The sequence below is a fragment of the Vulpes lagopus genome, chromosome 2, assembly GCF_018345385.1.
Source record: "Vulpes lagopus strain Blue_001 chromosome 2, ASM1834538v1, whole genome shotgun sequence".
Lineage (NCBI taxonomy): Eukaryota > Metazoa > Chordata > Mammalia > Carnivora > Canidae > Vulpes > Vulpes lagopus.
Window position 1 is genome coordinate 71,348,144 of NC_054825.1, and position 22,027 is coordinate 71,370,170.

The 22,027-nt window shown below is 44.4% G+C and overlaps 2 protein-coding genes across 6 annotated transcripts; one reads left to right on the forward strand and one right to left on the reverse strand.

Annotated features, from left to right (window-relative positions):
• Positions 1 to 36: 36 nt before the first annotated feature.
• On the reverse strand, positions 37 to 1,863 carry SERF2 (small EDRK-rich factor 2). Of its 2 annotated transcripts, none has more exons than XM_041744351.1 (3): positions 1,713 to 1,863; positions 1,001 to 1,109; positions 37 to 397 (listed from the first exon to the last, which is right to left on the reverse strand). In XM_041744351.1, the coding sequence occupies exons 1-3, from the start codon at positions 1,717 to 1,719 to the stop codon at positions 112 to 114; spliced, it is 402 nt and encodes a 133-aa protein (XP_041600285.1). In that variant the 5' UTR covers positions 1,720 to 1,863; the 3' UTR covers positions 37 to 111. The 2 variants fall into 2 exon arrangements, with proteins under 2 accessions (XP_041600285.1, XP_041600284.1); XM_041744350.1 differs by having other exon boundaries at positions 37 to 374; positions 1,713 to 1,859.
• Positions 805 to 21,704, forward strand: ELL3 (elongation factor for RNA polymerase II 3). Of its 4 annotated transcripts, none has more exons than XM_041744341.1 (13): positions 805 to 1,129; positions 17,126 to 17,274; positions 18,767 to 18,942; positions 19,179 to 19,214; positions 19,553 to 19,665; positions 19,778 to 19,979; positions 20,069 to 20,148; positions 20,276 to 20,351; positions 20,524 to 20,707; positions 20,793 to 20,835; positions 20,944 to 21,115; positions 21,331 to 21,375; positions 21,461 to 21,704. In XM_041744341.1, the coding sequence occupies exons 2-13, from the start codon at positions 17,160 to 17,162 to the stop codon at positions 21,569 to 21,571; spliced, it is 1,353 nt and encodes a 450-aa protein (XP_041600275.1). In that variant the 5' UTR covers positions 805 to 1,129; positions 17,126 to 17,159; the 3' UTR covers positions 21,572 to 21,704. The 4 variants fall into 4 exon arrangements, with proteins under 4 accessions (XP_041600275.1, XP_041600277.1, XP_041600276.1 ...); XM_041744343.1 differs by having other exon boundaries at positions 17,137 to 17,274; XM_041744342.1 differs by lacking the exon at positions 805 to 1,129 and adding an exon at positions 2,050 to 2,130.
• Positions 21,705 to 22,027: the final 323 nt, after the last annotated feature.

Genomic DNA, 22,027 nt, shown 5'->3' on the forward strand with positions numbered 1-22,027 from the left:
CCATCCCCCCAATCCCCAGTCAAACCAGGCGCTCAAGAAATTACAAAGCTACTTTTAATACTTTGGGGTGAGCCCCACAGGAATAAAAAACACTGGGAAGTGGTAACCCCCTCACCCCCAGGCGTGGCCCAGGGGGAGAGAGGCTACCTGAGGGGAAGGAAGCACAAAAGGGACCCGCTGCAGACTCAGGGCAAAGGGAATGCCATCGGTGCTGGGACCTGTGAGCACTACAGGAGAAAACGCGAGCGTGGTGGGACTGGCTCCAGGCACACAGGCGAAGGGCAAGAGGGTTGGACACGAAGCCACAAAGCTACTTGGGTTCCTCCTTCTTCTCGTTTGCCTTTTTCTGCTTCTGCTGCATGATCTCCGAGTCCCTGGGGGTAGAGATGATGGGGCACTGGGAGGTACCAGAGGGCAAAAAGGACAAGATGCAGGGGGATGAAGGGCACAAAGGATAAGATGGAAGTGGATGGGACAAAATTCAGCGTGTGCCTGCTGTATTCCCACCCTAGGAGAACAAGAGGAAGAGAGCTGAGGCTTAAAAGGCAATCAGGCTCTATCTGGCTGTTGCCTAAGGGGTCAGAAGTCTGGCCACACAGGCCCAAAGGCTATTCTTTGCTGAGTACCACACCCAGCAACACCAGTGAGAAGGTTGGGAAAAGGGAGGAGAAACTGAACACCAAAGAGGGCTGTAAGTACCGTGCTGTCATAACCACTACCGCATTTGAAATGTGAAGCTCCCTGCCCTTGCCCTTAAGGTCAGACTCAGGGGCACTCAGAAATCAGCCGAGGGCAGGCACCCGCCCCAGGCCCTTCCTGTCAGGCTGTTGAGCTAACAATTTGGAGGGTAGGGAGGAAATAAAACCCTAGAGGAAGCAATGCACTCTGCCCCTCACTAGTCCAGATGTAAACCCTGAGGTAGCTCTCTTTCCTGGTACAACCCTCGGTCTAACCCAGGTCTCACCCTTCCCCTCCCCTTCCCTCCCCTCCCTGGGGCTACCTCTGCTTGCGGGCGGCAGCAGAAAGCCCGTCATCTCGGCGCTTTCCCTTAACCGAGTCGCTCTGCTTTTTCATATTCTTCTGGCGGGCGAGCTCGCGCTGGTTACCGCCTAAAGAAAGAAGGTAAAAGGTGAGACGCGGGGGGCCTTTATGGCCGCACGCCGGCGACCCACTTCCCTCACCCGGACGCCAGCAGGGTCCAATGCTCCTACACCAGCCCATTTCGGGGCCCAGGCTGCTGAGAGGGACGGGGAGGGCTATCAGGGGGCGCTGGTGGCAAGCTGCCACGGGGCAGGTCAAACCGGGAGGCAGGAGGAGGACGGTTCCGAGGAGTCCGCTAAAGGCATGTTTCGGGTCGGCCCGGGGGTCCAGACTGGTGGCGGTGTGCGGACAGTTTGGGTCTCTGTGGGGGATGGGCTGCGACCTGGAGTAGGGGGCTCTGGGCCCATCACAGCGGCGCGGGGCTTCTCGCCACGCCGCGGAAGGTCGCTGAGGGCCTCTGCTTGACTGGGCGGGAGAAGAGGGAGGGGGTTCTCAAGAAGTGGCGGTGGGCAGAAGGCCGATTTCCGGCGCCGAGTGTGAGGGTCTCAAAAAAGCGCTCCCAGAGGAAGGCCTCGCTAGGGAAGCCGAGCGGAGGTCAATAGCAAGATTTGGCAGTCGTGTTTAGGATGGACGGGGAGAAGGGGGTAAGAGAAGAGGGTCTCGGTGCTCACGGGTCATGGCGACGGCAGCGGCTCCGGCCTGCCTCCGTTGCGTCCCCTCGTTCTGTCCGACGTTGCAGGCCCCGCCCCCCTCTCCAAGCGTAACGAAGTCGTCCTTTCCTCCCCGCCCTATTGAGCCCGGGCTCAGTCTCCCATTGGGCAGAAAGAAACACGTGGGGCTGCGGGCCACACTCCAGCCCGGGCGGATGTGGGGCGGAGGTTCGCAGGCCCGTGCGCTGCGTGGGGCGGGGCTTCCTGGGCAAGGCGTTGGGTCGGGCGGGGAGAAAGTAGGCCGGGTCACGTGGACAGGGTGGGGGTGGAGGGGTGCGGCTGGCGATGTGGCGTTCCCGCGGGCTCGAGCACGTGACCCGGCAGAGTGACCTCATGCAGGGACCGTTTGGGACGCCGACAGACTCACCCAAGGGGAACGGTAGGGGACGGAGGGCGGGGTTTCATGGGGACCGAAATGGTTTGGTCTGTTCCGTGTCATCAGGACTTGGCCCGATAGTTAGGATTTATTCCCCACCAGCAACATATTTAGACTCGAGTTGTTCACCTGTAAGGTAAAGTCAGGTACAAACATAACTTTCAGAAACCTCCTTCCAATCACACTGTACCCTCACCGCAAACTCCTCCAATAGAGATTAGCAACCACATACCCTGTGTCCTAAAACTTGGGTCCTGTTCGTTTCCCATAGAAATATTAAATGTGAAGATGCAATAGCTTGGAAATATTGAAAGACCTCAAAAATCAGGAACTATGGAGTTGGCTCAGGGACTAAGAGACTGGGAAATGCACATACTGTGTCCGTTTCTTCCTCTGAACGTTTCCCCACTATACTACCTGCACCAGTCACATCTGGTTTAGAAGAGGCAGTTGAATAGGACGGGAAGCTTAGGTTTCCCATTAAATTCATTCTCCTTCCCAGCTCCATTATTTGTCTACAAGACTCCCCACCAGTCCTGAGGTATTCATAGGATAAAGGAGAAATGCTTACGAAATATTACAGGAAAGGACCATTTGTAAATTTTATTGTGTGATTCTCTCCCGTTGGTGCTTATAGCGGAACAGAGTTGAGGCTGGAACTTCAAACTAGCTTCCCCCTCAACATAAACCTGATGGGAAGGCAGTACATCTCCGTCAATGCCATCCTCACAATTTTTGCCATACCAAAGTATCACTTGAACTATTATTACTTAAAATGTTTTTACCAAACTTCAATAAAGCTTATAAGTCAAACTTCATAATCCTTTTTATTAAAGATTTTTATTTATTTATTCATGAGAGACAAAGAGGAGGCAGAGACAGGCAGAGGCAGAAGCAGGCTCCCCGCAAGGAGCCCAATGTAGATCTCCATCCCAGGACTCTGGGATCACGACCTGAGCCAAAGGCAGCCATTCAACCACTGAACCACCCAGGCATCCCCTTCATAATCTTTTAGTAAATTTAAAAATAGTATCACCTAACCACAAACAGAAACTAACTTTAAAAGTCAATACAAGGAAAAAAAAAAAAAAAAAGTCAATACAAGGGATGACTGGGTGGCTCAGCGGTTGAGCACCTCCCTTTGACCCAGGGGAGATCCTGGACTCCTGGGATGGGGATTGAGTCCCATATCTGGCTCCCTGCGTGGAGCCTTCTCTCTGTGCCTGAGTCTCTGCCTCTCTCAATCTCTCTCTGTCTCTCATGAATAAATAAATAAAATCTTTAAGAGATAAAATAAATAAAAAAATAAAAGTCAATACAATGAAAATGAAATATATCATCAAATTTTACCAAAGTAATATCATTGTCAAAGATGCTGAACCTGGGGCCTGCCCTCTCTTTCTTAAAAAGAGAACAAGTTTTAGAGAAGTAATAAGGCATAAATCTTTGAAACTGAAGCTTTCTCTTGATATAATCAGAAGATTAAAAATAATCTATTTTTCAATGTTTTTTTTTACCATTTCTCTCCAATCTTTTCAATGTTATTTAATGCTATGTCTCTATATTACCTAGAATTGCTTCTTATACCACCCTTTGGTACATACTAAATGTACTAGATCAACCTTGGTGGCATATATAACATTGTACAAATCCTGACTCTGGTATTTACTGGACACTTATTTTCTCCATGCTTCAATTCCTTTATATGAAAAATGGGAATAATCTCTACCCCTTGGTATTGTGGAAGAAATTAATATAGATATAAAGGGCTTGGCCCATAAGGAATTCAGTTAGAAATTAATATAGATATAAAGGGATTGGCCCATAAGGTATTCAGTTAACGTCTCCTCCTTCTCCTTTCTTCCAAGTCCTAAAACTTCCTCTTCCTTCTCTAAATTCCTCTAACCCTTCTGAGGCAGCCAGTATCTGAAATGGCCACTAATAATCCCACCCTCCTGATTTTATATCCTTATGAAGTTCTCTGCCACGCTGAATCAAGGTTGGTCTGTGTGACCAATAGAATATGGCAGAAGTGATCATATGTCACTTCTGATGCTAAATCATAAAAGACATGGCTTCCACTTTCCTCTCTCTCTTGGCTCACAGGCTCTGGGGGAAGCCAACCGCCATTTCATGAGAGGCCCATGTGGTAAAGAACTAAAGCTGCTGACCAACAGCCAAGAGGGAGGGAAAAATCTCCATTTAAACTCATCACAAATTTGAGAAGGAGTAAATTGGAAAGAATGAAAACTTAAGGCTCTGTAATAGAGGAGGTAAGGCAGGATTTAGGGACCCTGGATACAAAGTGGGAAGATGAAGAAACTGACTTAGAGTGGGGTCATCATCTACAGACCTCAAGCAGCAGTTTGACCACAGTTCATAAGCAGAATTTGGGGTATTTGGTTTACTAGCCTCAGGTTCTCAATGGCGTCAAGCCACTTGGGTCCCCTTGAATATAAATTGACCACAGAAGCAGCCCCATGGAGAAAACCAAGCCACACTATAAATGAAATAGTATGAGATGCAGAAACAAATTTTCTTTGGCTCCTGCTACCTCCTTATGAACTACAGCATCTCAGGTAGGTGAGAGTAGAACAGCCTTAAACCAGTTTCCTCTTATCAACTCACCCCACCTTACTCCCATGACCAAGAATCTATTTCCAATCCTAGCAGAACCTGGGCTGGTTGCCACACCCCTCCAGTCTAATTTTTCCAGGAGTTGCCAAAAACATTCAGTCATTCTTTTTTTTTTTTTTAAGATTTTATTTATTTATTCATGAGAGAGAGAGAGGCAGAGACACAGACAGAGGGAAAAACAGGCTCCATGCAGAGAGCCTGATGTGGAACTCGATCCCAGGACTCCAGGATCATGTCCTGGGCCGAAGGCAGGCACCAAACTGCTGAGCCACCCAGGGATCCCCAACATTCACTCATTCTTTCACCACATTTTATGTTGTGCACTAGCTATGTGCCAACTATCATTTAGGCATTAGGTATACAGTGACAGGAAAAAAAAATCTCATAGAACAGATAATGTAGACAGGAAACAGCTTGTATATATATGCAAATTGTGATAATTGCTTTGAAAGAAGATAACGGATTCTATGCAAGGATGATATTCAAAATACTAAACAGGGTACACAGCATAAGCACCTACCCATCAAAACAGGTCTCAGTGTAATCTGAATGAAGACTGTGAACAGTTCTTCTACCTGTCCTGGTAAGAAATCATAGTACTGCTAGTTCTGTGAAGGGAGTATACCTATAGACCTTAACTTTGATTAAGGATGTGAAGCAATTTGAGCTGAGACAAAAAGATGAGTCAGCCAGGCCAAGAGAAGATAGGCAGAACATTTCAGGAGAGTGGATAGCATGTGTGAAGGCCCTAAGGCCCTGCTCCCTCAGGCTAGCTCATCAAGAGCCGTAAGGTAACAGAGAATGCTTCCATGTCTCTTTGCTTCATCTTCTGAGTCCCAGATCTCTTGACATGACAGAATTGACCACCTATGATACCTGCCGTCACATCTCACAGCTTCCCAGGAGAGAAGGTCTGAATCTCTTTACTTAGTTTTAGTTTTTAAAATTGCAGGATAGGGCTCTGATAGGTTACGTATCTACCCTTATGGTAGGGAGGTAGGAATGGGGCAGGATGTAATGGCAGGATATAAACAGCCCCATCAGAAACACATGATTCATATGGTAAAGGAATATATTACCTATCAAAGAAAGGTAATTTGCTCCCCTAGAAAGGAAAATGTAGATAGATAAAAGATGTCCATTACATAAAAGAGAGAAGACAGCTACTTGAGCTGAAATGGTAGCAACAGAAATTGCAGTGTGTGGCTTCAAAATATAATTTGGAGACTCTGAGAAAGGAAGATACTATTTATTCCTGAGTTCATTCATTTCTTCATCAAATATTAAGTATATATCTATTATGTGCCACTGGATATATCAACTGTAACATCTGTTCTACCCCTGAGCTTCCTACTATGAATACCATATATTTTGTGTAAGCTGCCTTGAGTCATATTTCTGTTACTTTAGCCACATACATTTTAATCAATGCACAAGCAACAGAAGCAACATATGCTAAGGCTTGAGGTGGAAGAAGCTTGGATAATTAGATGCATATAAGGGGTCACATAATGAAGTCATGGAATCAGATTACTCTAAAGTACAACCAGGCCTCCCCATGCATACCAAGCTTCTAGTCAGCTTTTCAGTGCTTTCCTTGTAGAGATTAGAGGATACCCAAGGATCATCAAGCATTTGAGAAAACACTCAATATAAAATTAGGACAAAACAAAACAGAAAATAAGGTCTCCAAGGATACAGAAACAATTGTAGGAACAAAACAAAGTGTGAGGGACACTATAATTAGTATCCTTAAAGATGAAGAGGATATTGAACAAAAACAGGGGAGCTATAGAAAAAACATTCAGAGAATAATAAAGAGCTTTTTGAAATTAAAACTATGATAGCTGAAAGAAAAAAATAGAAGAGTTGGAAGGTAAAAGTTAAAAAATATTACAGAAAGTTGGACAAAAAAGATAGTGGTGGATAATAGAAAAGGAAAAAATAGGAAAATTAGAGAATCCATCCAAGAGGTCCAACATCTGAATTATATGAATTTCAGAATGAGAGGAAAGTAAAACAAAAATGAAGGGGACCCACTGAGTGTCCAGCACAAGGAATGAGAATAGATTTACACTACCACATATTAGAACACTGGAGTCAAAAAGAAGATCCTAAAGGCTCCCAAGACACAACATAGAACACATAGAAAGGATGAAGAATCAGAATGACTTCAGATTTGTCAGCAGCCGTACTGTAAGCCAGAAGACAATGGAGCAATGTTACCAAATAATTGAAGAAAAATAACAACCTAGATGTTTTCACTCAGCTATCAATTATGAGAATAAAGACATACAGAGTCTAAAAAGACTTACCTACCATGTAGCATTTTCTAAAAGATATTGAAGATGTACTCTACTAAAATTAGGAGTAAGCCAAGAAAAAAAGTCATAGGATCCAGGAAAAAGAGTATCCAACATAGGAGGTAAGTAAAGAGAATCCTCAGGCTGCTAGTGAGCAGAGATCCCAGGATGATAGCTTTTCAGGAAGCTTAGAGAGCAACCATTTCAGATTAGAGCAAGAGGATGAAAGGCTCTGGAGGCATATATCCAAGGGAAAAAATGGAAACTGGTAAAACTGATAGATTATCTGACTATATTTGAATATATTGAGAGATTTTTACTTCTAGAAGACAGCATAAAAATTGATAATAAGTACATAAACAACTAAGTAAAAAAAAAAAAGCAGATTATTAGTTTAGGGAGAAGCATATAAGAGAGGAAATGTAAACAGCCACTAATGACACAGCTTGTAAATAACATTTACACACTGATAAAACGTAAACAGTATTGATCTAACTAAAATAACACTACATTAGGAGGATGGAGAGAGAAAGTGCATGCATATTTATGGGAAGGATAAGAGAGTTAAGTCCTCATTTTTAAAATAGAAGTAAGTGGCTAATACCAGAAATTTAAAAATCCAGAAATGATATATTTTTTAAAAAGCAACAAATGCAGGAAGAAGCAGCTAAAGGAGTTGTAACTTCCTTTAATCATTGGGAAACCAAGTGGAATAATAGTTCTGTTTTTCATGTCTTGTATAGAACTTGTATGTTCATGTATAACTTCCATAAAAACAAATAAATACTAAGTTAAAAACCCAACCATGGTTTCAAATGAAATAGCCTAGGAGGAGAGTAGAATGAGAAATCTAGGTATTGATCTCTTAGGAGCTCTTCATTTACATGTCATTAGCTGTCAGAGAAGCATCTCTCTCATCTCTGGCCCCTACTCCCAGAGTTGATAGAAGTTGAAGTTGATAGAAGAAAGTGTTGACAAGAAAGAAAAGAATCATCATCTCTGGGAGCATATCCATAGACTAGGGTACATAGGAAAGGGGAAGAATCCATAAAAAAGCCTGGCTAAGTTTATCCCCATATGGAAGGTGGCTTTGCATTGGAAACAGGTTCTAATGTCTGGGAGACCCAGGGCCAGCTGAGGTCTCCATTCTTGAAGAGCTACTAATATGGACCTGGAAATGGCTGAGGAGGAGAACTAAGGTACTTTTCACTTTCACCTGGAGCTTCGCCTGGGTTGGGTCATAATGTCTCATCCCTCAACACTGGTATTCCTTTTTTTTTTTTTTTTTTTAAGATTTTATTTATTCATGAGAGAGAGAGAGAGAAGCAGAGACACAGGCAGAGGGAGAAGCAGGCTCCATGCAGGGACCCCGATGTGGGACTTGATCCCTGGTCTCCAGGATCGTGCCCTGGGCCAAAGACAGGCACTAAACCGCTGCGCCACCCAAGGATCCCCCTAACTGGTATTCCTGAATGGCTTCTTGCCTCCACTGAACACCTCCTCTCTGTCTGACCTACCTCTGTTAACATCTTGTAAACAAAACCAGGGTCTCAGATCAGCACCTCCTCCAGATACCGTTGCTTCTCCCATTGTTCAGCTGAATTGTGTTTCCCTTATTTGTACATAAATTCTGTTTCTTCTCTGCTTTGACAGACCCCAGGAGGATAAACAAGTTTCCTGATCGTCTACAGCCCCTTCCCATTTCCAGTTTTCTTCTCTGCTTCCCACTCGCTCTTGCCTACTCCCTGCATACTAAAACTCAACTACTGCACAGTCCTGTCAACCATCTCTACTATAGCAAGTTATTCCCTTCAAGTGTTCCCTTCCTAGTAATCCCTCAGCACTTTGGGCAGAAGTTCAAGGGAAAGGAGCTAATAGATAACAGAGTCTAGGCTACTCCCTGCTGGAAAACATGTATGGCCCTCCTCCTGCTATACTAAGACAGGATTTCAAGTTCTTGTACTGGGGGTCATCTATTTTTTTTAAGATTTTATTTATTTGACAACACAAGAAGGGGGAGCATCAGGCAGAGAGAGAGGGAGAAGCAGGCTGCCTGCAGAATAAGCAGGGAACCTGATATGGGGCTTGATCCCAGGACCCAGGGATCATGACCTGAGCTGATGGGAGATGCTTAACTAACTGAGCCACCCAGGTGCCTCTGGGGTCATCTATTAAAGAATACCATCAGGCAGCCCAGGTGGCTCAGTGGTTTAGCGCTACCTTCAGCCTGGGGTATGATCCTGGAGACCTGGGATCGAGTCCCGCGTCAGCTCCCTGCATGGAGCCTGCTTCTCCCTCTGCCTCTCTCTCTTTCTGTGTGTGTGTGTGTGTGTGTGTGTGTCATGAATAAATAAATAAAATATTTTAAAAAGTAAATAAATAAAGAATACCATCAATACAGCAATATCGATACCCTGGGAGAACATATGATTCTGAGTAAAGTGAGCCCTCTCAATGCAGAATAACACTTCAGAGCCAGAGGGCTACAGACCCAGCAGACTCTGGTAGGAGAGAAACATACCGGTGTCCATTGGACAGGATTCCCAGGTCCAAATCATGTGCTGATAAGCAGAATGGTGGGGGCAGGGAGACGGGTGAGAAGACCTAAAAGAATGACTGTAGAAACGGGGCCACATGCACATTTAGAAAATGTCTTCTTCTCCCTCTTCCGTATACCTTGATACAGAACTTTTCTTCATGTAGAAGAATATGGGCTGGTGATGTGACGTGACCTTATGAGTGTGGAAAAAACATAGGTTCTAGAGATAGTGGCCTGAGTTCAAATCCCAGCCAGACCATTCACTGGGACTCTTATGTGCCATGGACTTCTTTGGAAGTCTAGTAAAGACCATAGATAGTTTCTCAGAATAATGTGTTTTTTTTTAATTAAAAAAAATATTTTTTAGATTTTATTTGACAGAGAACACAAACAAGGGCAGTGGCAGGCAGAGGGAGAGGAAGAAGCAGGCTCCCTGTTCAGCAGGGAGCTCAGGACCTTTGGGATCATGAGCTGAGCCAAAGGTAGACACTTAATTGGCTGAGCTACACAGGTACCCACAGAATAAAGTTTTAAAGTACATTTTTAAAAATATACCCACAGGAAAAAAATATATATACCCACAGGGATGCCTGAGTGGCTCAGCAGTTGAGCATCTGCCTTCGGCTTAGGGTATGATCCCAGAGTCCTGGGATCGAGTCCATATTGGGCTCCTTGCATGGAGCCTGCTTCTCCTGTCTCTGCCTCTCTCTGTGTCTCTCATGAATAAGTAAATAAAATCTTTTAAAAAAATAATAAATAAAAATACACCACAAAATTGTACTCCCATTTTCATGGTATTGTTAATTCAAGTGAATTAACAATAGGTGATTAGTGAAAGGTGAAAGTAACCAAAGTGTCCATTGACAGATGAATGGACAAGGAAAATGTGGTGTATATATATAAAATAGAATCTTATTCTGCCTTCAAAAGGAAAGAATTTCTGATACATGCTGCAACATAGATAAATCTTTTTTTTTTAATTTTTTTTAAATTTTTATTTATTTATGATAGTCACAGAGAGAGAGAGAGGCAGAGACACAGGCGGAGGGAGAAGCAGGCTCCATGCACCGGGAGCCTGATGTGGGATTCGATCCCGGGTCTCCAAGATCGTGCCCTGGGCCAAAGGCAGGCGCCAAACCGCTGCGCCACCCAGGGATCCCAACATAGATAAATCTTGAGACCATTATGATCCCACTTACAGGGTATCTAGAGTAGTCAAATACATAGGGCACTGGTAACCACCTTTTTCTGATTCTGTGGTTGGTTATCTCAATTATATCTCAATAAAATTTTTTAAAAGATTAAAGGAAAAAAGTTTCAAACAAGTCACAGAGCTGAAGAATATAATAATTGCACTAAAAAATACACTAGAGGAGTTCATAGCAGACTGGATAAAGCTGAAAACTGGGTCAAATGAGCTGAAATGCAAAGCAATAGAACTCACCCAGACCGAGCAGCAAAAAGAAAAAAGGATTTTTAAAAATTAAGATAACTTAAGGAACCTTTCAGACAACATCAAGCAGAATAACATTTGCATAATAGGGGTCTCAGAAGAAGAAGAGTAAGTAAGAACCCGTAAAAAGAACCAGTAAACTTATTTGAAAAAATAATGGCTGAAATTTTACCTAATCCAGTGAAGGAAACAGACATACAGGTCCAGGAAACCAGAGAATCTCAAAAAAGATACCGAGATATGATTAAAATGACAAAAGTTAAAGAGTGAATCCTAAAAGCAGCAAGAGCAAAACAACTTATTACATACAAAGGAAACTCCATAAAGCTATCAGCAGATTTTTCAGCAGAAACTTGGCAAGCCAGAAGAGAATAGCATGAAATACTCAAAATAGTGTAAGGATAAAACTTCCAACCAAGAATTCTTTACCTCACAAAGTTATCATTCAGAATTGACAGAGTAATTAAAGAGTTCTCCAATAAGCAAAAGGTAAAGGAGTTCATCACCACTAAACTTACAAGAGATGTTAAAGGGACTTATTTAAACTGAAAAGAAATTGCACTAATCAATAACAAACACAATATGCAAAAGTAAAAATCCCTGGAAAAGGTAGATATATAGTAAACATAGTGGATCAATCACTTATTTAGCAAGTATGGTGTTTAAAAGACAAAAATAGTAGGTTACACCTGTGGGACAGTCAGTTAACTTTCTGACTCTTGGTTTTGGCTCAGGCTGCAGTATCAGACTCGTGAGATCAAGCCCCATGTTGGGCTCTGCACTCGGTGCAGAGTCTGCTTAAGACTCTTTCTCCTTCTCCCCCTGCACCTCTCCCCATGTGCACTCTTTCTAAAAAAAAAAATAAACACATCTTCAAAATAAGACAAAAATAGCAAAATTAAAACCACACTACCTGGTTAAGGGATGCATAAAAGATGTAAAATATGAGATCAAAAATATAAAATATGGTGAGGGGACAAAGAAAATGTAAAGTTTTGGAACGTGTTCAAAATTAAAGTGGCTGAGGAGTACCTGGGCGGAAAAATCAGTTAAGTGTCTGACTCTTGGTTTCAGCTCAGGGTCTGTTCTCCGGGTCATGAGATTGAGCCCACCTCAGGCTCCACACTCATTGTAACATCTTCTTAGGTTTCTCTGTGTCTCTCTCTCCTCTCCCCACTCTCTAACATAAATAAATAATTAAAAAAAAAACTTAAAGTAGCTGAGTGGATAAAAAACAAAATCTAACTATATTCTGTCTATAAGAGACTTACCTCAGAAGTAAGGACACAGACTGAAAGTGAAGAGATGGGGAAAGATATCCCATGTAAATGGAAGTGGGGGGGGGAGCCAGGGTAGAAATATTCACAGTAGACAAAATATCCTTTAAAACAAAGACTGCAATAAATAATGCAGGACATTACATAATGAAAAAAGGGCCAATACAACAAGAAGACATAACGTTTATCAATGTATATGCACCCAACATAGAAGCACCAAGATGTAGAAAGCAAATATTAGGGCAGCCTGGGTGGCTCAGTGGTTTGGCACCTGCCTTTGGCCCAGGGCATGATTCTGGAGACCCGGGATTGAGTCCTATGTCGGGCTCCCTGCATGGAGCCTGCTTCTCACTCTGCCTGTGTCTCTGCCTCTCTGTGTGTCTCTCATTAATAAATAAATAAAATTTTTTAAAAAAGCAAATATTAGTGGATCTAAAGGAAGAAATTGACAGCAATACAATAATTGTAAGGGACTTCACCACCCCACTTACATCAATGGATAGATTATTGAAGCAGAAAATTAAAAAGAAAGCATTGGCCTTAAGAAACACACTAGAGGGCAGCCAGCAGGTGGCTCAGCGATTTAGCACCACCTTCCACCCCGGGCGTGATCCTGGAGACCTGGGATTGAGTCCCACATCGGGCTCCTTGCATGGAGCCTGCTTCTCCCTCTGCCTGTGTCTCTGCCTCTCTGTGTGTGTGTGTGTGTGTGTGTCTCTCATGAATGAATGAATGAATAAATAAATAAATAAATAAATAAATAAATAAATAAATAAAATCTTAATAAAGGCCATATATCACAAACCCACAGTAAACATCATACTCAATGGTAGAAAGCTGAAAGCTTTTCCTCTAAGAACAGGAACAAGACAAGGATGCCCACTCTTGCCACCTTTATTCTTTTTTTGTTTTTTAAGATTTTATTTATTCATGAGAGACACACAGAGAGAGGCAGAGACATAGGCAGAGGGAGAGGCAGGCTCTCTTTGGGGAGCCCGATGTGGGACTTGATCCCTGGGATCATGCCCTGAGCCAAAGGCAGACCCTCAAACACTGAGCCACCCAGGTACCCCATCACTTTTATTCAACATACTATTGGAAGTCCTAGACACAGAAATTAGGCAAGAAAAGTAAATAAAAGTCATCCAAATTGGAAAGGAAGAAATAAAACTATCACTACTTTCAGATTACATGATGCTATATATAAAAAACTCAAAAGATTCTACCAAAAAAGTGTTAGAATAAGTGACTTCAGTAAACAGGATACAACATCAACATACAGAAATCCATAGTGTTTCTATATACTAATAGTGAATTATCAGAAAGAAATTAATAAAACAATCCCATTAACAATTGCATAAAAAAAACCAGGCATAAATTTAACCAAAGAGATAAAAGACCTATACAGTGAGAACTATAAGACACTGATGAGAGAAATTGAAGAAGATACAAATAAATAGATACTTTGTGCTCATAGATTAGAAGAATTATATTGTTAAAATTTCCATACCACCCAAAGTACAGATTCAGTGCAATCCCTGTAAAAATTCCAATGGTGTTTTTCACAGAACAAGTTTAGAAATAATCTTAAATGTAGTATGGAATCACAAAAGATCCCAAATAGCCAAAGAAATCTTGAGAAAGAAGAACAAAGCTGGAGGTGTCAGGTCAGCTCTCTGATTTCAAACTACAAAGCTATGTTTATAAAAAAAAAAACAAAAACAAAAACAAAAAAACAGTATGATAATGACACAAAAACAGACACACAGATCAATGGAACAGAATTGAGAGCCCTGAATTAAACCCACATACATATGGTCAATTAATGCATGACAAAGGAGCCAAGAACATACTATGGTGAAAGGACAGTCTCTTCAAAGTATGGTATTGGAAAAACTGGATCACTATCTTACACCATACACAAAAAGTAACTCAAAATAGATTAAATAATTGAATATTATACCTGCAATCATAAAATTACTAGAAGAAAACATAGGCAGTAAGCAACCTGACTTTGGTCTTAGCAACAATTTTGTGGATCAGACTTAAAAGGCAAGTGGGGGACGCCTGGGTGGCTCATTGGTTGAGCTTCCTTCCGCCTTTGCCTCAGGGCATGATCCCGGGATCAAGTCCGACATCAGGCTCCCTGCGAGGAGCCTGCTTCTTCCTCTGCCTCTGTCTCTGTGTCTCTCATAAGTAAATAAATAAAATCTTAAAAAAATAAAAGGCAAGGAAAACCAACACAAAAATAAAGATGACTTCAAATTAAAATGCTTCTGCACATTGAAAGAAACATCATCAAAATGAAAAGGCAATTTACTGAATGGGAGATTTCTGCAAATAATATATCAGACCAGGGATTAATATATAAAATTATATTTTATATAAAGAACAAAGAGTACAACAATAAAAAACCAACTTGATTTAAAAAAATAGGCAGGGGATCTGAATAGACAGTATATCCACAGATATGTGCAACCAACACCACTGTCAATTTTAGAACATTTTCATTACAATGGTCAATTTTTAAAAATTTTATTTATTTGAGAGAGAGAGAGCACAAGCAGGGGGAGTGGCAGAGGGAGAGGGAGAAGCAGGCTCAATCCCAGGACCCTGGGATCATGACCTGAGGCAGAGGCTCAACCAACTGAGCCACCCAGGTACCCCACAGTGGTCAATTCTTAATCTTCATTTTACTTGGCCTGTTGACAGCATATGACATAGTTGATCAAGCCCTAGCTCCTTGGAATATTGTTTTCACTTGGGACAGCACAGTCTCTTGGTGTTCCTCCTTCCCCACTGGCCTTCTCCTTTCAATTGGCTTTGCTTTTCTTCCCCCTGACTTCCTTCTAGAGATTGGATTATCCCAGGGTATAACCCTTTAAATTCTTCTTTATCTTCTTGGGCAATCTCAACTAGTCTCAAAACTTAAAACTCCATCTATATGTTTAGTACTATCAAGTTTATTACATCTCTAGACCAGACATCTTTCACCGTCTCTAACTGCCTCCTCCACATACCCATGTGGATTCTAATAGACAACAAGTTCAGAAGTAACCCTGTTCCACCTGCCATGTTCCCTACCTCAGCTGATGACAACTTCATCCTTCTTGTTGTTCTAGCCAAAAAGCATAGAGTCATCCTTGATGCCATTTCTCTCTCACATGCCACATTCAGCCCATCAGCAAATTCTGGCAGCTCAACACTCAAAATAATGAGAACCTTATCCCTTCTCCCGCCTCATCTGCAAGCTGCTACCATTTCTAGCTCAAATTATTGCAACAGCCTATCAACAGGTCATACTGCTTTTATCCTTGTCCCTTTACAGTCTGCACTTAACTCGGCAACTAGAGTGATCCTTTGAAAAGACGTGATTTCATATTATTCCTCCTCTCAAAATCTTGGCAGTACTCCCCATTTCACCCAAAGTAAAAGCCAAAGTCCTTCTAATAGCCCACAAGGCTCTCCAGCACCTGCTCTGTCTGCCCCTGCTCCTTACTTTTTTGACTACTTCTCTTACTACTATCCCCTTTACTTATTTTGGTCCAGTTACATAGGCCTCAACTTTTCCTCAAACACTCCAGGCACACTTGTGACTCAGAGTTTGCAGTAGCTAGTCCCTCTGCCTAGAAAGCATTTCCTCCAACTATGTAGCTTGGCCAATCTCCTCACCTCCTTTAGGGCATTGCTCAAATTTCATATTTTCCATAAGGCCTTCTCTTATCACTTAATGTATAGTCAACCTTCTCCATCCCCTTCTACTTCCTCCTTCTCCACTTCCACACTCTCTTACGATCTATTTTTTCTTTTTGCTATTGCACTTACCATCTTTTAACATACATTATATTTTTATTTCTCAGGTTTGTTTATAGTGTCTCCTTCCCCTCTAGAATAGAAGCTCTCCAGGGAGAATGTGGGTGGTTCAGTCAGTTAATCGACTGACTCTTGATGTCAGCTCAGGTTTTTTTGTTTTTGTTTTTTTAAAAGATTTTATTTATTTATGAGAGACACACACAGAGAGAGAGGCAGAGACACAGGCAGAGGGAAAAGCAGGCCCCATGCAGGGAGCCCGACTTGGGACTCAATCCCAGATCTCCAGGATCAGGCCCTGGGCTGAAGGCGGCGCTAAACCGCTGAGCCACCCGGGCTGCCCTCAGCTCAGGTTTTGATCTCAGGGTCGGTCGTAAGTTCAAGCCCCTCACTGAGCTCTACGCTGGGCATGGAGCCTACTTAAAAAAGAATGTAATGTCTCCAGAGCAAGAACTCTGCTCGTTGATGTGTCCTAAGGATATAGTATGATGTCTGGCACAGAGTAAGTGCTCAATAAATATTTGTTGAATGAATGAATGAATGAATGGATGGATGAATGAATGAATGAATGAATGAAAAATGTGAATGATAATACCTAAAGTTATTTTAGGGATTAAATAACATGCAAAGATTTTGACACACAATAGACATCCAACATATGTTAGATTCCTACTTCCTTTCCCCCTTCCCCAAATCTCTTTCCCACTTGCCTCCTCTTATAGCACTGCTCCTTCCCCCTTCTCTAAAAATTTTCACCAGGGGATCCCTGGGTGGTGCAGCGGTTTGGCGCCTGCCTTTGGCCCAGGGCTTGATCCTGGAGACCCGGGATCGAATCCCACGTCGGGCTCCTGGTGCATGGAGCCTGCTTCTCCCTCTGCCTATGTCTCTGCCTCTCTCTCTCTCTGTGTGACTATCATAAATAAATAAATAAAAATTTTTAAAAAATAAAATTTTTCACCATTCTGGGCTCTCCTTTGAGTTTAAATCCAGGAAAATCCAACGGAAGTCCACAGATGTCATCTGAGAAGAAAAGGAACCCTGGGAGATCAGCTTTACCTACTGCCGAACTGTTTATCAGATTAACAAAGGGTCACCCACAGAAGCAGAAAACTCTAAGGAGATGGATAGGTAAATGTTTTTGTTGTTGGAGTTGGAGATTTACTGCATTGACTTTTAAAATAACCTTAACTGAGGTCTAATTTACATACATTAAAATATACACATTTTAGGTGTACTATTTGATGAGTTTTGACAAATGTATAGGTAATTTGATATGAAGTGGGAAGGCATTAAGGTCACCTGGGATTATGTAGGTCCAGGGATTCAGCAGGGATCCTAGCTAGGCAAGAGAACTTCAGGGCTCTTAGAAAACATACCTGAGGGGGGAAATCCCTGGGTGGCTCAGCTGTTCAGCGCCTGCCTTTGGCCCGGGGTGCGATCCTGGAGTCCCGTGGAGCCTGCATCTCCCTCTGCCTGTGTCTCTGCTTCTCTCTCTCCCTATGTCTATCATGAATAAATAAATAAAATCTTTGAAAAAAAAAAAAAAAAGAAAAGAAAGAAAGAAAACATACCCGAACAGGGACAGGTAAAGACCCCAGGGCTAACCTGATATTCCTACGGTCTCGATGCACCAGAATCTGAACCTCCAGAATGTCTTACAACTTCGTGGCACCTCTTGGCCCTCCTGAGGGAGTGTACAGTTCCCTTTCACACCAGTCTCACCTGTCTAGGCCAGGAGCAGTGACCTGGGACTGAGTCCTCCCCCTCCTCTGCTCTGCAACTATCCTGTCATCACCCACACCTCCCGTGGGGGTGGGAGGGGTCCGCGGCAGCTAAATTTCACCGCTGCCACGACGCCCACTGGGCCGGATTTTCTCTCTAGTCTCAGTTGGAAACCGTCTTCGGTCCGCAGCAGTGCTGCAGGTGGGAAAAAAGCAAAAGCGGTGCACCGGGTGTTGGCGTCAGAAATACTCCTTTGGGTCCTCCATCCTGCGGCCCCTGGCGGGTTCTTGGCCTCTGAGGCACAACCTACAGAGCCAGCCCAGCAATCAGGCCCTCTCCTGCCCCTCTGTGTCTAAAACCCCCTAGAGGTTGCAGACTCAGCTTCACTTAGAAACAGGCAACTCCAAGCTCAGGTTAGCTGGGCAGACTGAGGCAAAACTGGGGATTCTGGACGAGGAGTCTAAGGTTGACCTCCCCATAACTGCGGTAGCCCCTTCTGAGAGCCCAAAGCGGTGGGTGCCAATCCGAGAAACCCATGGGGGTGGGTCTGCAAAGAAGTCTGGGGGAGAGGGACGACTGGGTGGCTCAGCTGTTGAGTGCCTTGCCTTCAGCTCAGGGCGTGATCCCGGGATCTGGAATCAAGTTCCACATGGGCTCCTTGCAGGAAGCCTGCTTCTCTCTCTGCCTGTGTCTCTCCGTGTCTCCCTCTCTCTCTCTCTCTCTCTCTCTCATGAATAAATAAAATCTTTAAGAAAAAACTCTGGGGGAGCAAAGCACCGCCCACGCGGCAGGGACACCTCGGGGGTGGCGCTGCTGGGGGTGGGGCCAGGGGTGGGTCCTGGCGGAGGGCGGGGCCCACCTGGGCTACCAAGAGTGCCAGCCTAGCCCTGCACAGCAGAGCTGGTGGTGGCCCTTGTTCTGCTTGCGCTCGGCCTCGCAGCCATGGAGGGACCCCGGGAGCTTCTAAGTGGGAAGTTCCAGCTCTGTTTCACCCCCGCTGCCGGAACCAGCCTCCTGATGCTCCGGCTGAACGACGCGGCTCTGCGGGCACTGCAGGAGTGTCGGCGGCAACAGGTGCGGCCGACCCGGATCCCCATCTTCCCTAGCCCCTACCCCTCGGGATCTCGGGATCTCGGGCCTCAGCCAGTGACCCTGGCGAAGGGACCTGGGCATGGGAAGCGGCATCCGCAGGCTCCGACCTCGCCACTTCTCCCAGTGAAGCCAGCGAGGCAGGTCCTCCCCGGCAGCCGACGCCGGATCCTGGGAATGCCACTTCACCTGCGCTCAGTTCGCATCTGCTCTCCTCGCAGGTTCGGCCGGTGATCGCTTTCCAAGGCAACCGAGGGGTAAGTGCGGGCCTGGACTGTGTGAAAAAGGTGGGGTGCGGGGAGAACAGAAGTGGAGGCCGGGAAGGTGCAGTCAGTGCAGGAGGCTGAGAGCAGTCACGGTCTGAAGAAGTTCCGAGAACTGAACCCCCGAGTGGAACCGGAGGGCGCTGCTAGGGTGGTGGTCCCAGGAGGCTGCGGTTAAGGAGACTGCCGCCTCAGTCTCCTGGGGAACTCGAGCCCAGCTGCACCTGGTGTACTAACGAGCCCCGTGGGACCCATCTTCAAGCTTAGGTTGGCAATGGGAGGAAGGGGAGGGGCTGACTTCATAGGGCTTATGGTTCTCCTTTTGCCCTCAGTATCTGAGGTTCCCAGGCCCTGGCTGGTCCTGCCTCTTCTCCTTCACAGTGTCCCAGTGTGGCCAGGATGGCCCTGGAGGTGGCTTGGACCTTGTGTGCCAACGCTTAGGCAGGTAAGGGGAACAGGTACCAGGTAAAAAGGGTTTGGCAAAGTTGGGGAGGCTGATTTCAGAAGTGCTTAAAAGTTCTCCACCCTCCTGGGATTTTTCCACCACCCCTTTCCAGATCTGGGCCTAACCACCTCCACTGCCTGGGCCCACTCAGGGAGCGCCTCACTATTTGGGCTGCCATGGATTCTATCCCAGCCCCATCTTCAGTTCGGAGACACATTCTGACTGACAGTACCAGAGATCCTGACAGCTGGCAGAACATAGGAGACTATTCTGAAGAAGACACAGTTTCACAGCCACAGATGGCACTACAAGAGGTGAGGCCAGAAACTGCAGGTAGTTGGAATAAGGTGGGGCAAAGCCTGAAGCCCAGGGAGCCAAGTGCCCCTGCCACTTTCCCTGCCAGGTGCCAGATCCACTGGCAAGCAGCCAAGGACAGTCACTCCCAGGATCCTCAAAGGAACACATGGCACATTGGGAAGTGAGGTACTTGGGCCAGGGTGGGACTAACCTGGGAAGCCCGGATATTGTCTTCCTTTCTAATCTCCACTCTAAATGCTGTAATAAGAGATCCTGGTTTTCATCTCTCCTGTTCCCCCTTCAAATATCCTAGAAACCAGACCCATCTTCCAAACAGAAAACCTGATCAGGCACTGTCTTCCTCTGAGAACCAGAAACATTTGGATAAGGCAAGTTCTAATAGCAAGGGCTTTTCAAAAATCTTTGTCCAATCAGGCTAAAACTTTAAAATCAGGAGGCTTCATTTTGATGTTCCCAGTGCTCATTCTATGAAATTAATTTTCAAGAGTAGGGCAGACTAGGCTTCTGACTTACTGTTTATGTGACATTTACCCCCAACAGAAGCGTCCAGCACCTGCAACCAGTATAGGACTAAAAGAAAAGAGGCTCAGACCTCTCCCTTTAGTTCCAAGTCCCCTACAAGTGCTGCCCAGTCAGGACCTACAAGAGGGAGAAGATTGGGAGCAAGAAGATAAAGATGAAGACATTGGCCCCAGGCTAGAACACAGTCCCTCAGTTCAAGCAGGTGAGATAATGAGAAAAGGGTTAAACTGCCCTAGTGGGAAAAAGGCCTATATAATCACTTTTGTGTCATCTTGTTTCCTTCCTAGATTCTGAATCCCCAAGCCCTGAAGAAGTACCAGATTATCTCCTGTGAGTCCCCTGCTACTTCCAATTTTATCAAACCTTGTGCGTATGATCTGGAAGCTGGAAGCTTTCAGGGCAATGAAATTGAAGGTGACAGCTCTCTGCTCCTGGCAGGCAATACAGGGCCATCCACAGTGCAGAGCAGCAACATGCTTATGAGCAGGACTTTGAGACCGATTATACTGAATACCGCATCCTACATGCTCGTGTTGGGGCTGCAAGCCAAAGGTTCATAGAGCTGGGAGCTGAGATCAAGAGAGTTCAGCGAGGAACTCCAGAATACAAGGTAAGGACTGGACCCAGGTTAGCTTTCTAGCTTTATTGCCCATATACTCCCTGCTAATTGCCCTTAAGACTATACAGTGACCAAAGTGACAAGTCAGTTTTGAGAGAAAAATTAATCTCTCATTTGGTAGAATGAGATTGGAAATCACTTCTCTCAAGAAAGCTGGAGCTTTTTTCTCAAGGCTAAAGTTGGTGCTAGCATTTTCTTTGTTTCAGATGCTGGAAGAAAAAATAGTCCAGGAATATAAAAAGTTCAGGAAGGTAAGATAAGGTCTGGGAATGGTAGCAAGAAGGCAGAAATGGTAAATTTTTTTTTTTTTTTGACATGGATGCTTTTTCTCTGCAGCGGTACCCAGGTTATAGGGAAGAAAAGCGTCGCTGTGAGTACCTGCATCAGAAATTGTCCCACATTAAAGGTCTCATCCTGGAGTTTGAGGAAAAGAACAGGGGCAGCTGAAGCTGTCAGAGGGCTCTTTACCCTCTCTCTGCTCAGAGAGATATGAAGGACAAAACAGCTATAAACTACACAGAGTGCAACTGTCTGCTCTTCTTATTGCTGAGTCCATGGTGGCAAGTACGAGAGTTCTTCTAGATTCTTGAAGGTCTTTCATTGTTGCTGTATTTTACTTTTTAGAGTTTGGGCACAGTCCCAAGACTCCAACAGCTAGGCCCAGGTGACTAGGAAGAGTAGTAGAGGCTTGGCTTCTTCATCTTTAGTTCAGCCAAGTCATGTTCAAATCCTGAAAAATGACACCATTTCCAAGACAAGTTACCTTGAGAACATTAAAATTGTGCACTGGTAGCCTCCCTAAAGAAACAGTAATGAGAACTTTTGATAACAAAGCTAAAATAACTTGTGATACATCTGGATATAATGGGAAAGGGCTTGGTTATTCCCCTATGTACTGAAAGT